General features: G+C 50.8%; 1 protein-coding gene across 2 annotated transcripts in view; it reads right to left on the bottom strand.

Moving 5' to 3' along the window:
* Positions 1-9,598: 9,598 nt before the first annotated feature.
* The window catches only part of PPIL1 (peptidylprolyl isomerase like 1), a 22,345-nt gene continuing 14,935 nt past the window's right edge, over positions 9,599-17,008 (bottom strand). For both annotated transcript variants that reach the window (XM_006106950.3, XM_006106949.3), the window contains 2 exons: positions 11,550-11,618; positions 9,599-10,765 (listed from right to left, as the gene is read on the bottom strand). In XM_006106950.3, coding sequence (XP_006107012.1) covers positions 10,545-10,765; positions 11,550-11,618 — 290 coding nt within the window. In that variant the 3' untranslated portion in view covers positions 9,599-10,544. The remainder of the gene's footprint in view (positions 10,766-11,549; positions 11,619-17,008) is intronic.

The following is a 17,008-nucleotide window of genomic DNA, read 5'->3' as shown; positions in this document are numbered from 1 at the left end:
ATGCAGGCGCTAGCAGGTGGGTGTGGGGCTGGGGTGCACTGTCAGAGGCCAAGGCGAGGCAGCGACAGGACGCTGGCTGCTGCGGAGACGGACTTCTGCTGGAGGACAAGGCTGCGCAGGCTGTCCTGGCGGAGAACCAGCAGATGGAGGGCTAGAGAGCTGGGTTTGGGGACCCTGGTGTGGCTGGAGCACAGGGGGAGGTCACAGAGGGAGAATAGGAGGCCAAGAGGTGAGGGCCATGCTGCAGGCCGCAGGCCGCAGGCCTTGGCCTCCTTCAGGCACAGAGGCTTCTCGGAAGGGGACACTGGAGGAGGGCTGTTCTCAAAGATACTCAACTACGTGGCCACCCAGTGAGCCCGGAACACAACTTGCTGGTCAGGCCCAGGCAAAATGCTCCTGGTTGGAAAGCAGCCCATGGCAGTGCCCCTGGGGGGTCATTTCTCCTGTGAGGGATATAACTGAGGTCGCCTGCGATGTCCAGGCAGGCCAGCAGGTGCTCGTCCAGATTAGAACTAAGCAGGGCCTTGGCCCACCCGCCACGTGACCAGCACTGTCCCCCCTGATTAACAACTGGGAGCACGGAATGGCCCGTGCCCAGAAGATCTGGAATAATCAGCATCAGCGTTTTGCCTTTGCCTCCAAGATGCAAACACGCTCTCTCATCTGACCTGACCGCGGTGTTAATGACGGCGGAGCAATTTGGAGAGGCCGCTCTCCGCATTGCTAAGGAGAGGAAAAGCACCAGGCCTCCGCAGCAGCTGCCGCCTCCCGCCAGGCGCCCTGTGCACGCTGCCCTCGGGTCCTGTCGGAGGCTGGGGACGGCAGGTGGAAAGGGACCCAGAAGAGAGGAAGGAATGTGGATGGGACACGGCGTGGGGGCTGCCCATACTGCACCTTAGAACAAACTAGAAGAAGGTGCTCTTTGCTCTGGGTAAATGCAACTTGTGGGGCAGAGTGCGGGCTGGAATGGGGCCTCCCCTTGCTCCCTGGGCAGGTGTCCTTGTGCTGTGAGCACCCTGCACACCATCCATGGCAGTCCCTGAGAGCAGGAAAGACAGAGGGCATGACGGAACCTGAAACCACCCGATAGTGGGCAAGTGGTGAGATGCAGTGTCTGATTCCACCCATTAGCAGAAATGCTAGAAGGGTCTTGGTTGGAGACCATCTAGGCTAGCCCCGTTCTTTTACTAAAAAGCTTAGAGCGATGCACTCAAGATCACCCGACTCTTCCCTTGATAAGAAACTCCACTAATAGCGGCAGGTCAAAAAAAAAAAAAAATAGCGGCAGGTCAGGTACCCAGAGCAGTGAGGAAGTGAGGACGGACAGGTGTGGGAGAAGCCATGTGCTGTTGGGTAGAGGAAGAGCCAACAGCCGACCACAGGGCTCACCACACACCGGGCCCCATTCCTCCTGGAGGGGGCAGTCTCGCTGCCAGTTGCCCCACCATCCCAACTGGAACCCCACACGGCCCCTCCCTTCCTCTTCTTCCAGACCAGAGCACCAGCCAGCTCGGTCCATGCCTCATCTGGACAGAGGGAAGCCCTTCCTACTTCTGGTATCTGCCTCTCCCACCCTCGCCCGCTCTGGCATCTGTCTGAGGCCCAGTGGCCACTGGCTTCCTCTCTCATCTCTCATGCCCTCCTTTTCCTTCCGGCAACTCATGTTTTCCCAAGAAGGCGAGGCCTCCCTGCCCTTACATCCAGCTGCTGGAATCTTCACACCAACCAGGGCAGGCTGTGGCACTCCCATGCCTGAGACCCTCCCTGGCTCCCGTCTCGCTTTCCCTGACCTCTCTCACTTAATCCCGTCTTTCTCTGCCCCTCACTGTCCATTGGGGGTGAAGTACTGGCTTTGTTTATCTTCTAGGAATGTGTAGATAACCGGTGTTATCTGCTCCATCTTAAACGTGGGAAGTAGTTCAGTACCTTAACTTGCCCGGCGCACACAGGTAAGTGGCAGTGACGGGATGCAAACCAGGACTCCGCGGGTCCAAGGCCGCTGGTGGTGACCGATACCTTGCTGCTCCTTCCAGTCCTCACTCAGGGCCTGTCCAGGAGCCTCAGTGTCCGCCATTAAGGCCCAGGCCCCAGCCCTCACAAGTCCACAGGGCCCAGGCCAGCACCCTGTGATCTGTGCTCAGTGCCTTGACCTTCCACTTGGCACTATGTCCAACATGGAGGTCACAGTCTGTCACCACCACCACCACCACCACCACCACCCGCCCCCGCCCCCGACACCCCACCCCGCATTTAACCCAGCATTTAGCTGGGCGTTGTTAGCTGTGGGATTAGAAACCTCTGTGCTGCCGAGGACTTTAAAGATAATCAACTCACCTGGATTTTATAGATGTGGAAACTGAGTCCTAAAGAGGGAGAGAAATTTGCCCAGTTACTTTGCTAAGAAGCCGCAACTACAGATACAAACAAACAGGAGCTCTGATTAAATCAGCCTCTGGATCCTTTCTCCTCTGCAGCTCTTTCAAGGGATGGGTCCCCTTAAATTTCTGCTGTGCCACCTCTGGGCCTTCCAGTCAGCGCCGAGGTGCCTATACAGCTCCCCACCCCCACCCCCGGCTTCTCACCAATGGGCACCAGCCACGCTGGTTGTCTGGCCTTTCCTCCTGCCACTCCTCACTGCCAGGCCCCAATCCCACCCATCTCCCAGGTACCGTCTCTTCCAAGAAGCTAGTCTAATTCTCCCAACTGACTGTGTTTCTCCTTCCACTGAATCCCCAAAACACTTCTCTTAGGTAGATTTCTCCTCTTCTCCCCAGCAGGGTGTACCCTGAAGACCTTGGTCCTGCAAAGCCTGGCCCTTCCCAGGCCTCAGCCCCACCCCACCCTCCCTCTTGTAGCCAGATTTCATTACATCTGAATAATTACCCCCCAGTCAGCCAGGCTGCTCTTGGGCCTCCTGAACTCTCTCTCTCCACTTGATATAAGCCCATTTCCTCTTGTTTGGGCATCTTGGGAAATATAGGAGAGGGTAAGTCCTCACATTTCTTTAGGAGCATAAAAGCATCTCTCCCTGAAGTCCCAGCCTCCCACCAAAACACTCGCCGCCTTCCTGATTGGCCTGCTCAGGCCTGGGTGCGATGGAGAGCTGACTTCACCTGGGAGGCCTTGACCAATTCTAGTCCCAGAAGCCTCTCCTTTTCCTCCCCTGCCACAGTTTCTGGGAGGCCTAGGTCTCTGGACTCCCTGCCCCCCCCCCCACCTGGGCTGATGGGTGGGAGTCGGGGTCACCCCAACCCTCAGATTCTGTCATTGCCGCTCCTTAGCATCTCTCCTGGCTGCACCTGCACTGGGGCAGCCCAAAAGCCACTGTGGGTGAAACACTTTTTTCTCCTAATCCTCAGCCAAGGACATGTTTTTATTGGTTTATTTAGAGATAGGAAGTGGGGAGGGGGGTGAGAGAGAAACATTGATCAGTTGACTCCTGCATGCGCCCCAACCGGGGCTCAAACCTGCAACCTAGGTATGTACCTTGCCCAGGAATCAAACCCGCAACCTCAGATGGTGGGGCGAAACAACGCCCCAGCATCTGAGCCACTGGCCAGGGCTGAAACACTTGTTTTAAGCTCTAACATCATGCTCGTGCCAAGCTGCCTGCCCTGCCCCCGAGCGCCTGCATCTCAGCCGGCCATGACTTCCTGGCTTTCTTACCTCTGGGCCCCCGCACTGGAATGGGAGCTCATCAGACACACTTCACATATGGCCTCCTCCACCCCTGGCTAAGAAAAGTTGCCCTGATTACGGAAGTATGTGTCCCCAGTTCTCTGATAATCTATCAGGAAGGAGCCAGGGCGAGGTCAGGGTTGGGCTGTGGGAGCTGCTGCTGACAGCCTCAGAGGCCTCCTGCCCGCCTGCCCGGGGGCACAAGGCAGAGTGCGGCTGTCTTTCCACTCATGTAGTGACCTTGAACCCCTCATTGTATCTCTGCTCCTCAGCTTCCCCAGCTTTAAAAATGGGGACAATAATACCCATACCACCATCCCCTCCAAGTGGTATGAGTGGTATGAGATGAAGGTGTGCTGGGAGTTACCTGGAAGAAAAATAGCATTAGGAAATTGTCCAAGTTTAAATATACACATTTTTTTTAAATTTTTTTTTAAATATATTTTATTGATTTTTTACAGAGAGGAAGGGAGAGAGATAGAGAGCTAGAAACATCGATGAGAGAGAAACATCGATCAGCCGCCTCCCGCACATCTCCCACTGGGGATGTGCCCGCAACCCAGGTACATGCCCTTGACCGGAATCGAACCCGGGACCCCTCAGTCCGCAGGCCGACGCTCCATCCACTGAGCCAAACCGGCTTTGGCACATTTTTTAAATATATTTTTATTGCTTTCAGAGGGGAAGGGAGAGGGAGAGAGATAGAATCATCAACGATGAGAACCATTGGTCGACTGCCTCCTGCACAGTTGGGACCAAGCCCACAACCCTGACCCGGGAATTGAACTGTGACCTTCTGGTTCATAGGTTGACGCTCAACCACTGAGCCATACTGGCCGGGCAGGAAATCATCCAAGTTTAGACCAGAGGGATCCCTCTTGTCTGGGCCCCTCATTCTGCAGATGGAAGAACACAGACTTGGGAAAGGTTGTGAAGGTCAAACAGTGATCTGGCTTGAAAACCAGTTTCCATATTTTCTGGGCTGGGGGGGGGGGGGCAAAGAAAGGTAAGGAAACCACTCCGGTGGGAGTTTAGGGAATGACAGGGTGACAGCAGGCCCCGAGCTCGAAGCTCAGCCCTGCCCCGGGAGCCTTCATGAAACGGACCCTGTGCTGTCTGTTCACAGCCTTCAGAGAGGACCAAGCGGAACACACGGAACAGCCTGGCACCCGGTATGCCCCCCCAATCTCCAGTTCCTTTTCTTGTTTTATCTTTAATAGCATCACAAATGCTTTCAAAAAGGGAGTCACAAAGAAAATCATTTTCTCTTAGAGCTGAATGTTGCCAAAAGACAATTGTGGGCCTCGGATTCCCTTTCCCTTGGGGGCTTTTTTATACGGTGAATGTGAAATGGCCATTTTCCCCGTCAGCGTAATGAGGAAGCAGAAATATTGCTTCTCCCTCCCCCGCCGCCTCTGCCCTGCGCTTCCTCGCAGGTACCGGGCGAGCAGCTTTTAATGGAGCTGCGGCCAGATCCGCCCGGAGAGGAAAGTGATTTCTATGCGATTAGCTGAGTGGTGAGGCTAATAGTTATGATCCAATAAACACACTGATTAGGGTCATTTGTGCTCCCTCCCTCCCCGCTCCGTCCTGCGGGGCCAGGGCAGGCCTGGTACGGGCTCTGCTTGAAAGCACCTTGCAGCAGCCTCGGCTGGGGCCTCCCAGCGGCTTGGCCTGGGGACGCCTGGGACAGAGCAGTTGGTCTGCCAGCCCAGCATGCGAGGCAGGAGATTCGGTTCTAACCCCGGCCCTGCCACCAGATCACTTTTCCTCTGCACATTTCCCTCCGTATATCAAAGGCGGAGACACAGGGGCTGAACTTGGGGTGCCTTTCACTAGCTAAGCAGCCCCGGCCCGTTATTTCACCCATTCATCACTCTGTACAAGGCTCTGTGCTACTTGCTTTTGGTCCTCAGTTTGCTCACCTGCCAACCTCAGAGGGTGGTTTGGAGGATTAAGAGAAAAAAAATATATAAGAAGGTTCTATGAACCATGGAACAGAGAAAGGGCAACAATAACTTGTTTTCTTAAAAGTTTCCTCTGGCTGACTTTCTCTGGTTCCATGAAAACATGGGCTGTTGCTGGGCACAAAAGAGGGGCTCCAGAGTTATCTATAATAATAAAAGCCTAATATGCTAACGGACGAAGCCAGGGCTGCGAGGGAAGCCCGGGTCCCGGAGGGAAGCCAGTGCTGGCAGCCAGGGGAAGGAAGGCCTACTCTTGCACAAATTTCGTGCGTTGGGCCTCTAGTTGTTGAATAAAGGAATTCAACTGTGAAGTGGAATATTAAGCAGTTGGGGGGAATTGTCCCTTTATGATGAGGCATGCTACAGAATCAGGCCTGGTCGCACGGGCTCGCCCCACCCCTCCATGAACGAGGCTTCTCCACCACCCCATCCAGTACCCAGGAAGGGGCGCTGGCCGGCCTCCTGACAGAGAGCACCTCCTCCGTCGGCTCAGTGCCGGGCGGACATCTCAATTCTGGCCCCGCAGTCTGAGTGGCTGGTTTTCTGCCTCCCAGGGTGGCAGGCCTGGCTTAGCATCATGGAAGGCCAGGGTAGACTTCTGCCTTTTGAAGAAGCTGTCAGGCCAAACTGTATTCACAGTGGCCTCTAGTGGCCAATTTCCAAAATACCATCCTAAATGGAAACTTGGCAGCTGAAGGAATCTTCTCAGAATGACCTAGATTTAGAAATTTAGGGTTAAAAAGGACCTAGTTCTCATCTTTGCTTGATGAACAAGTTCCAGAGGTAAAGTGATGTGCCCAAGATCACCCAAAAGTCTCACATCTCTCTGTCCACAAACCTTGCCCCAAACTGGCCAGCTGTGGTTTCAGATGCAGTTAGAGATCACGAATTACCCGTTTGGAAGAACAAAGGAGGACCCAACTTCTAAGTCAGACCAGGCCAGCTTGGAGTGACACCCTAACTTATTCTCTTCCCCTGCACTGTGCTTCTCTCTTATCTGTCCAAGAATGTTGCTAGAAGGCACCCTGTCCCGATATTTACCTAAAGAATTATAATCTACTCTACAGCAACAGGCTCTGGGACCACCAAATGATTTGGAGGCAGTGAACTCCGCCACTTCAAAAAATGTGCTTTTCATTGCTTCCTCCTCCACGCGTTACAAGAATGTAGTGACGGCCCAGATTGGCTTGAAGATCTGGGATAGGAATCCTTCCACTTGTGCAGGGGGAGCTATTTTGACATTCTGGAGACACCATCCAAAAATAAGTCAGGCTGAGGGCTTCCAGAGGGCTGAAGCCTGGGTTTGGAGACGGGGTAAAGCTATTTCTGCAGGTGGATTGCAATCTTTTCCTGCCAGAGAACAATTTTTCATTCGATTCATTCAGCAGTAACTTTGAAGAATTGTGTGAAGTGCTGAGGGGACTCAGAGGGGAGTGAGGCAGGTCTCTGCTCTGAGAGGCGGGCCCAGAGGGAGGGAGCGGTGTGCAAGGTCAGGCTGCTAATGTTGGGATGAAGAGGTGGGTCAGGTGCATGGTGGTTTCAAGGGCCACTGGTAATAACAAGAGCTGTTTCCTAAATGCTGGTCCCTGTTCTAGCTCATTTATGAGGTTAGTACCATTATCCCCATTTTATGGGTGAGGAAACTAAGGAGCAGTGGCATCTGAGCCCCGCAGGGGTCCTCCGATGGTGTAATTGCTGATACCTGCCCTGCATTTTCTGTGATGTCTACTAACCGTGCCATCTCACCCCCTGCGGCACCCACACAGATCTGGCGTCCACGGGGTACCACAGTGGGAGCGAAGGCAGGCCACTGTTCCGTAGAGTTCCACTGTAGCAGGCAAAGCCAAACAAGCACATCCTGGCTTTGAAGCTCTTCATTCTTCCAAGACCAAGCACATCCTGGCTTTGAAGCTCTTCATTCTTCCAAGACCACCCCTGGTCTAGGAGGAGGATCAGGTTATGGTCCCAATTGCCCCATGCTCTTAGGAACCACCCCCGCAATTTCATGTTGGACCTAGGCTCTCACCACTCAAAGTGTGGTGTCTGAACCAGCAGTCACCACCTCCCGGGAGCTGCTAGAAATGCAGAATCTCTGGGTAGATGCTGAAGCCAGGCCTGCTTTCTCGCAGGCTCCCCAGTGGTTCTTGTGTGGGGGACAGTGTGAGAAGCCCTGGGCCAGGGCCCTTGGGGCCATACCTTTACAGTCTGGGTGCCAAACTTCTTACCCAACCACAGACACTTGTTTGAAGGCTTCTGTCATTGGCTTGTTTACTCACAACTTCAAGCATTCTCTAGATCTCCCAAGTCTAGAATCATCTATCCTTCCCACCAAAGCTGTATTTCTCCCATCCCCGATTACCTCCGGCAGGCCCACAACCTCTCTTCACTGATCTCCATCAAAGTTAGAAACTCATCCTTGCCTTCTCATAAGCCACCTTGCCTCGATCTGAGATGTCACTGAAATGGGCTATCTCCCAGCACACCCACTCTTATGAGACTTCTCCTAACTGCACTTATCCTAGGAGGGTGTGGACACTCACAGGACACAGGGATTCATCGGGATTCCCTTAACCAAGCTCCCTTTACGCAGAAACAGAAATTTCTACATCTCTGACTACTGGCAGAATCTCGGAAATTGTGAAACAATTCCAGTTTCTCTTTGAGGTCACCTCCTTCATGAAGACTGGTTCACACTCACGCGTGATCACCTCACATGCTTGGCGTACCCCAGAAACAGGAGCTGTGCCTGTGCCCCTCTCTTCCCAGGTGTGCTCACAACCCACTCTCCTCTCAAAGCCCCCTGACCTGGTGGAAAGTGGTAGCTGCGGGACTGTAATTCTGGGAGGTACTGGACGAGTGTCATTCCTTGCTCTAGAGGTGGACCCAATTAGGTCTGCCCAGTTCAGGCTGTATTTTTAACTTCCCAAAACAGTACTTTGCCCCCCAAAACCATCTCTGGGAAGTTACAAAGTCATTTACATAGTTTGTTATTGGGTGTTCCTTTTTTAAAAAAATATATTTTTATTGATTTCAGAGAGGAAGGGAGAGGAAGAGAGAGAGATAGAAACATCAATGATGAGAGGGAATCATCATTGATGATTACTCACAACTTCAAGCATTCTCGGGCTGGGGACCGAGCCCGCAACCCAGGCATGTGCCCTTGACCATAATCGAACCCAGGATCCTTGAGTCCATAGGCCGATGCTCTATACCAGTGGTTCTCAATCTTCTGGCCTTTTAAATACAGTTCCTCATGTTGTGACCCAACCATAAAATTATTTTCGTTGCTACTTCATAACTGTAATGTTGCTACTGTTATGAATCGTAATGTAAATATCTGATATGCAGGATGGTCTTAGGCGACCCCTGTGAAAGGGTCATTCGACCACCAAAGGAGTCACAACCCACAGGTTGAGAACTGCTGCCTATACATTGAGCCAAACCAGCTAGGGTCCTTTTTTTGTTGAGAGAGGAGGACGGGGAAAGGTCGAATATGGGGAACACTTGAGGACTAGAACCTTGTTTGGTCATTCCAGAGAGTAAATCACCATTTCCAAAATTCAAAGAGCAGGAAACATACTGAAGCTACAAGCCCCTCTTCAATCAAGGAGCTACCACTTTAAGAGAGTCAACACCACAACACACACTCCCTCCGACAGGCAGGTGTATCTCTTGTTAGTTTGAGGGACAGTTCAGGTCTCAGCACATCCACCTGGTAATCGCCAGGGAACCCCCTCACTCAGACTTGCTCATCGAGATCACCTAACTTCTCTCTTCGGTTCTGCCTTTTTAAGTCAGTCCTGCTCTTGAACGGGAGAAGTCCCCTGGAGATCACAAACCTACAATGATGTGAAATCTTGAAGATGAGCCCTAAAATACAACTTGAGATGGTTCAGAGGTTAAAATGGCTCACAGAACCTCATACAATATTTAAAATCAAACCACAGCAAAAATTTCAAACATCAATGACATTTTATTTAGGAAATTTCTATGTATCACACAGGTATTAACTCCTTTCTCTCATAATCCCCTTAAAAAATACAGAAAGATTAAAAAACAAACAAACAAAAAATGGCCCTTAACATATAAAATCTCGGTTTCTCTAAAGTCTTAGGTTTTTTTAAAAAAAGGTAGTGGCACTTCTCCTTTATGAGAAGAATTCAGTCTTTTCTTAGGCTCACTACAGATTTCTACTCCTTCCTGGGCAAAAAATGGTCAACACTTCTGCTTCCTTTTAGTAAATTCATTTCTTGATTATTACACATTAGCATTCCCCACTTGACACCTTCTTAGACACTTGATTGTTGGATGCATTTCTCATTTGGCAAACATCCAGTGTGGCTTTGCGTGGGATGTCTAAGTGTCAGGAACAGCAGTGTTGATGTTCTGCTTTGAGGGGGAAATATATATAGCGATGCAGACATTCCCAGGAAGAACAAATGTAGGAGACTGAAAAGGGTGTGCAGAGTGCAGAGGGCTGACAGGCACTGCTTGGTTTGAATTCTGTGGCCGTCAGCCACCGAAGACTGCAGTGTAGGCCAGAATATAAATCTTCGCAGAAAGAAGTTTGGTTGGACCCTGAAATGGCAGAGCTGGCCTCATGTTGTTCCAAGGGTATCAGACAGATGCACACAAGACGCAGTGTGGGTCGTCTGCAGAGAGCAGTAGCCTGTGTGATCAGGCATGGGCAGTTCTGGAAATGCCCTGTCAACCGAGGCTCAGGGAGAAGCGACAAGAAGCATCCTATTAAAATACACTTCCACCTCTAACTCACCCAAGCTCCCAGGCCTCCTTGGCTCCGTGATTCACAAGGCCAAAATGAAGTTCAGAGGTGTGTCATTTAGGTCACCCGGACACTGGTTCGCTGGGCCATTTCAGAAGACCTGGAGAGCAGCAAGGCTACCCAGAAGGGTATGCCTTGATGATCTTCACATCGTCCACAGGGCGGTCCTGGGAGTTTGTTTCCACCATTCCTACTCGATTCACCATTCCTATACCCTGGCACACGCGACCAAATATGGTGTGTTTGCCATCAAGCCACTGGGTGGGAGCTAGGGTCACAAAGAACTGGCTGCCGTTGGTGTCTGGCCCTGCATTGGCCATTGCAAGAATTCCAGCCCCTGGTGGGAAAAGGAAGAGAGGGAAGAGTATGAAAAACCCCCACGGCTCCAACCTGGAGCTACTATACCAGTGATGGCGAACCTTTTGAGCTCGGTGTGTCAGCATTTTGAAAAACCCTAACTTAACTCTGGTGCCGTGTCACATACAGAAATTTTTTGATATTTGCAACCATAGTAAAACAAAGACTTATATTTTTGATATTTATTTTATATATTTCAATGCCACTTAACAAAGAAAAATCAACCAAAAAAATGAGTTCGCGTGTCACCTCTGACACCCGTGTCATAGGTTCGCCATCACTGTACTTATACCATCGCAGGGATGAAAAGAAGCCAGACTTTGCTCTGGCCTCTCTCATCAATCCCCCTTCCCCGGGGGAGGCTCTCTGCCCTTGCACAGAGGCCATCAGCTGCACCACCCGAGCCCCTTCGCCTGCTCCCCAGCCTCTACCAATGATGATCCTCACTAACCACTGGGCCATGTTGCCACTCCCCTAAAAATCCAGCAAGGCCTCCTGCTTCTCTTCAGAAGCTTTTGTGTTGCTATAGTGTAAGAGCAACATTCAGCAAGCAGAGTCTAGACACTCAGACCAGCACTCTGAATCGCTCGGGATGCTGAGAGGCGCCACTCTCTCTCATCCTCCAGGGCTCTCCGTGGCGCCGGGCGGGCAGCTACATGGCACCATGCCACCATGTCAGGCTTTCACCTTGAATCACAGCCAAAAGAACGAACCTTCAAAATCCACCCTCCCTTCTCACCCAGTCCAGCAGATGACATACTTACCCGTGAATTTCAAGTCTGGATGAAGTTCATCTTCAAACTGCTTGCCATAGATAGACGCACCACCTCGACCTGCCACATTGGAAGACGAGAAGCCAATCAGCCAGTCTCACATCCCCCCTCTCAGCAAGAACTATGCCCGGGGTCGAAGGATTTTTGGAGTAGAGGAAAGGAAAAGGCAGGGAGCAATGAGCCCCAGCCAGTGTGCTGCAGCCACACAGCCCAGCAGCAGAACCAAGCACTACCCAGCACGTTCCAATCACTGGTTTCACTCAGGTAAGACATTTCTTTTCAAAATAACACCAAGAGTGTTTTTCTCGCTTATTAAAGTTATACATGTTCGCTGTCAAAAATGTAGAAAACACAGAACACTATCAAAAGAACATTAAATGCCCTGTAATCTAACCATCTACAGATAATCACCATTCATAGTTTGATGAATTAAGATATTTGTTAAATTCTTAACATTTTGATGAGTATTTCAGACAGGAACGCTGAAGCCCTAACCCTGTTGCTAATCAATCAGCACTTTCCTGCTGAGCTCAGATTTGCCCCTGATTCCCAATGGACCCAGAACCTCCAGCAGCCATTTGTAATGGATCAGAGATGGCACAAGAATTGAAAGCTATTTCCCTTAATCTAGATGAACAAAAATAAGTCAAAGACATCTCGCTTAAGGAGAAACAGGAATGGCGGTCAGGGGCAACCTGGCAGGAAGGAGAGGCAGTGTGTTGGAAGGAGACTCTGAAGAAACACGGGGTTGGGAATGATTTGCTAGTGACCTCCCACCACCAGGTAGTCATACTGTGTCTGCAGAGCAGGTGCTGTGCTGGACACCCAGGTTTTGTTGTTAGAACAAAGGGATCTGTTCAACCATCTGCCTTACTGAAGTACTTTGGTTTCTCCGAGTTGACCAGCCAAGACAAACCGTGAACACTGGGTTTACCAGCTGACTCTGCTGGCCCGGCAGCCAGAAAACAGCCCGCACCCAGGGAGCGCCCCTCCCTGCAGTCAGCCTGCTGGGAAAGTAGATGTGAAAGCGCCATGCCCACCCCGCAGGCCCCGGACCTGGGCCATGGTGTTTCCATGGTAAAAATCCTTTGCTTTACCTTTTAGGATGTTCCACCACAGGGAGCCTGTCAGAGCCCCCGGTTCTTTGCAAAGAGGAACAGGGGTGACTCCTAACAGACTCAGAGGAAGCCTCCCACCTGGCCCAGGCTACCTACGCTTCTGGACTAAACTATGTAAAAATTCATTCCAAAAATTCTAACCTGCCAGTGTACCTCCAAACAGCTGTACGTAGCCAATATGTTCTCTCTGACTACAGAGTCCAGGCTCCTGTCTGAGGTTTGCGGGGAGGGTTGGTTAGTGGAAATGCTAGGGCTGAAGATGAGAGAGGAGAGGGTGGGGCAGCAAACGGTCCAGCCCACACCCAGGCCTGACAAGCCAGCTGGGGAGAATGCTCAGGAGGGCACTGTCCACCCGCAACCGAGCCTTGGAAGCGTGACCCCTGCAAGCCGGGGCTGCAAGAATGAAACGTCAAGGCCACTGAAACCCATCACATAAATGGCTCCACAAGCAAGAAGGGGATTTCAGGAGTCACAGAAGCAGCCTGGGTGCAAAGTCATCCGAAGGAGATCAAAGAGCACCCAGCCCCTTTTACTCTCTAGGCGTAGTCTGACCAACAGCAGCGAGTCTGGGCCTCTGCAGCACATTTACTCATAACATGCTATTTTCATAACCTAAATCCACTCAGTAGGGTTTGTAACAAAATGTCATCAAGACAAATCATTCCAATCAAAACATTCCTTTGGGCATGTGGAACGGGGAGCCCTGGTTGGGGGGCAGAGTGATGAAAGAGCTCTCTGGTGCAGAGCAGGATGCACAGATGTCACTTACAAAGGATCACTTACAAAGCCGACTATGTTGCTGTCAAAAATGTGCTATGTGCCTGGCCTGGTATAGATACAGCAGAGACAGGCACAGACCTGCTTTCTAAACTCTCTACTCCCCAAGTCCTTTTATTCTTCTGTCTTCTCCTTTAAACATCTATTCAATACTAGAGGCCCAGTGCACAAAATTCATGCCCCAGGGGGGTGGGAGGGTCCCTTAGCCTGGCCTGCATCCGCTCGCAGTCCAGGACCCCTCGGTGGGAGAGGCTCCCGCCACCACCGCTGCGCTCACCAGCTGTGAGCCAGCTTCTGGCTGAACCCCTTGCTCCAACGGTGCTCCCCCTGTGGGAGCACACTGACCACCAGGGAGCAGTTTCTGCACTGAGCATCTGCCCCCTGGTGGTCAGTGTGCGTCACAGCGACCGTTTGTTCGGTTGATTTGCATATTAGGCTTTTATTATATAGGCTACTTAGTATTTCATCCATACAAGAAAATGCAAATAATATAACAACTGTACATCTTACCCTTAAGAAACAAAATGTGGCAAATCAGTTAGACCCCATGCATACACACCCTGCTTCCCTCCACCCCCACTCTCCCAGGGAACCACTATTCTGACCAGCAGTTTGTTATTTCCATGCATTTTCTTCTTTACTATGTATATATGCATCCCTTAAAAAATGTGTTGTTCTGCATGTTTTTAGGTTTAGAGAAGTGTATTATAATGCAGTCTTCTGCAGTTAGCTTTTTTCTGTTCACCACTGTCATAGTCATGCACTTTGTTCCGTGCAGCTCTCTGAAATATTCATTGCACTGTGTGATTACACCGATCTTATCTTTTCTCATGTTGATGGCTCTTTAGGGTCTTCCCAATGTTTTCCTATTACAAAACACACTGTAATAACCACTCTCTTATGGTCCACAAACAACTGCAGGACCTCTCAGAGACCACAGCTCGCTGGGGATATATATGCAGGGTCACAATCGGACTATTTCACCATTACTCCATGTGGGAAGCACGCCAGGTCCCCGGACAGTCAAAGCCAATGGGAGCACAGAGGCCTTGTTATCAATACACCAGAATGGCCTACGGCCGCTTTGGGCATGAGCCTAATTGGAAAGTCCAAGGACTTGGAGCCTGGGAATCCTAATCAGGCCAAGATACCATGAGTGGGTGCAAGGACACATGGTACACTGTGCCCTGCAGTAGTCAATAAGATTGATGTAACTACTGGCACAAAGCCTTCTTTGTCTAAATGGTATAAAAGTAGGTTACTGACCAGCTAGTCCGCTGGAGTATGGAGAGAGAGCAGATGAAGTGTGAGAAGAAGTGTGTTAGAGAGAGAGCAGCGGGGCAGGAGAGACAGGAGAAGCTGCTGAGCCGGAGAGCTCAAGTACCGCTACGAAGGGAGGCGGTGAGTCTAGAAGGCAGCGTGCGGCTGCTCAGATAATGACTGTGGGGACAGAGACTGACGCTGCTTCTGGGGGAAAGGTATGTGTTCACCAGCCGGTGTCCGGCTGCCTGCCTGTACGGACCTTGCTGTGAGGACTGTTCTTGTCTGATGGCCCCGTGGCCACTGGCTTCTGCAATGAAGACTCATTCTTATACACCCACAGCCTCTCGTGGCGTCTCCGTCTGCCCCACCACCAAGAACTGACCTGAGGAACTTGGACTAAGTTCCCAACGGTTAGTACAGTGGGCAGGGTTCGAGGAGGAACCAGCCCTGATGTAGATAGGATAATTTATTTATTTATTACTTATTTAAAATATATTTTTATTGATTTCAGAGAGGAAGAGAGAGGGAGAGATAGAAACATCAATGATGAGAGAGAATCACTGATCGGCTGCCTCCTGCACACTCACTACTGGGGATCGAGTCCGCAACCTGGGCATGTGCCCTTGACTGAAATCAAACCTGGGACCCTTCAGTCAGCAGGCTGACGCTCTATCCACTGAGCCAAACCAGCCAGGGCCAGATAGAAGAATTTAGAAGAATACATGGACTCACAGCCTCTCAGAGCACCCAAGCGCGTGTAGGGCTCTGGCTTGTGCTCTGACACTCCATTTCCCAAATATCTTGCCAGAAGAGCCCCAATGTGCACCCCCACCCACAGTGCTCTCTCTTCCTCTTACTGCTCTAGGTTCTCTGGCAGCTTTCTAACATTTGTCAGTCTAACAGGCGTCTGATCACTTGTGGGGTTTTAACCTGCGTTTCCCTGACAGAGGAAATGTGCATAATTTCAGTTTATTGGCCACTTAGCTTTCCTTCTCTGTGAACAGCCACTTTTCTAGTGAGTGGCTTGACATTTTAGAATTTATATGTATATTACATCATTAGGATTAGTATTCTGGATACGAATCCTTTTTCAGCTAATGCTTTGCAAATACCCTCTTCCAGTTGACTTTTTGCACTTTTGTATGCGGTGTTCTGATGCACATAAGTTTTTGCTGTTGAAATTCCTTAATCTTTTTCTTTATGACCTGTGCTTTTTGCCTCTTAAAAAAAACATTTATCCTCAAGATTCCCGAAGTCTTTTCTTCCTCCTCCTGCTCAGTGACTGTGAAAACCTCTTCAGACGAACTGGAGTGGCATCGAAGACACAGGGAATGGCCTCTAACCGTGGTGCCTGCTACCTGTCCCCACGACTCCCATGCCACAGCTGGTGAGACCCGAGGTTAACACCAGCCCCAAAGCAGCCACAGGTAGGCCAGTCAGTGACCCATAAGGGGGCCCACGTGACAGCTCTGTCTGGGGCACTGCACACTGGGAGGTGACGGACCAAGCCTATCAAAGCCTTTCTTCTGGGAAGGGAACCTCTCACAGACGCTGCAGGCTGGCTGTCCTCTGAGCACCCCCATCGCCTTCACAGCCAGCCTCAACCTCAGAGACAAGGAAGGCGGGTATCAACCAGATGCCTTTGCAACAAGGGGTGGCCAGATGACCCAGTTCTGACTTCTAACATAAACAGAAGCCTGCCGAGTAGACTCCTGGGAAAAGGACAGCTTTCCTGATAAAAAGGGACAAACACGCTCCTAGTCTTTCACCCATAGCTCTTTCCCCATCTTCCTTCTCTGAAAGCAGATGTTAGGAGTAGCAGCAACCGTCTTGCAAACATAAGGAAAGTTTGAGATCAAAAGTCAAGACACTAAGAACCGTGGAGTGGAAACACATAGCAGGCCTGGGTCCCTCACACTCTGCTGGGCAGCTGAACCAAAGGCTTAAACTGCTACTCCACACAGTCCCTTACTGAGAAAAACAAAAGCTCTTAGTTAAGTAAGCCATTAGGGCTGAGTTTTCTGTTACTTGTAGCCAATGGCATCCCAAGTTGATACAACCACTTTGTTAGTACCAGGAGGAAGAGGGAACTGACAAGTGCAGGGGCTGTTAGGGAAACCCGGCAAATGCCAAACACCAGATCTAACCTGGGAAACCAGCTGCAGTTCTCCCAGAAGCTTTGAATTCTTAAGATGTTCTCTCTTCCTCACTTGCCTTTGGGGTCAAGAGATCCAGATTTCGGTTCCAATTCCACCATTTACTAGCTAGGTAACTTTAAGCAAGATACTTACC

The sequence above is a fragment of the Myotis lucifugus genome, unplaced genomic scaffold, assembly GCF_000147115.1.
Source record: "Myotis lucifugus unplaced genomic scaffold, Myoluc2.0 scaffold_954, whole genome shotgun sequence".
NCBI classification, from domain to species: Eukaryota; Metazoa; Chordata; class Mammalia; order Chiroptera; family Vespertilionidae; genus Myotis; species Myotis lucifugus.
This window is presented reverse-complemented; position numbering and strand designations above follow the sequence as displayed.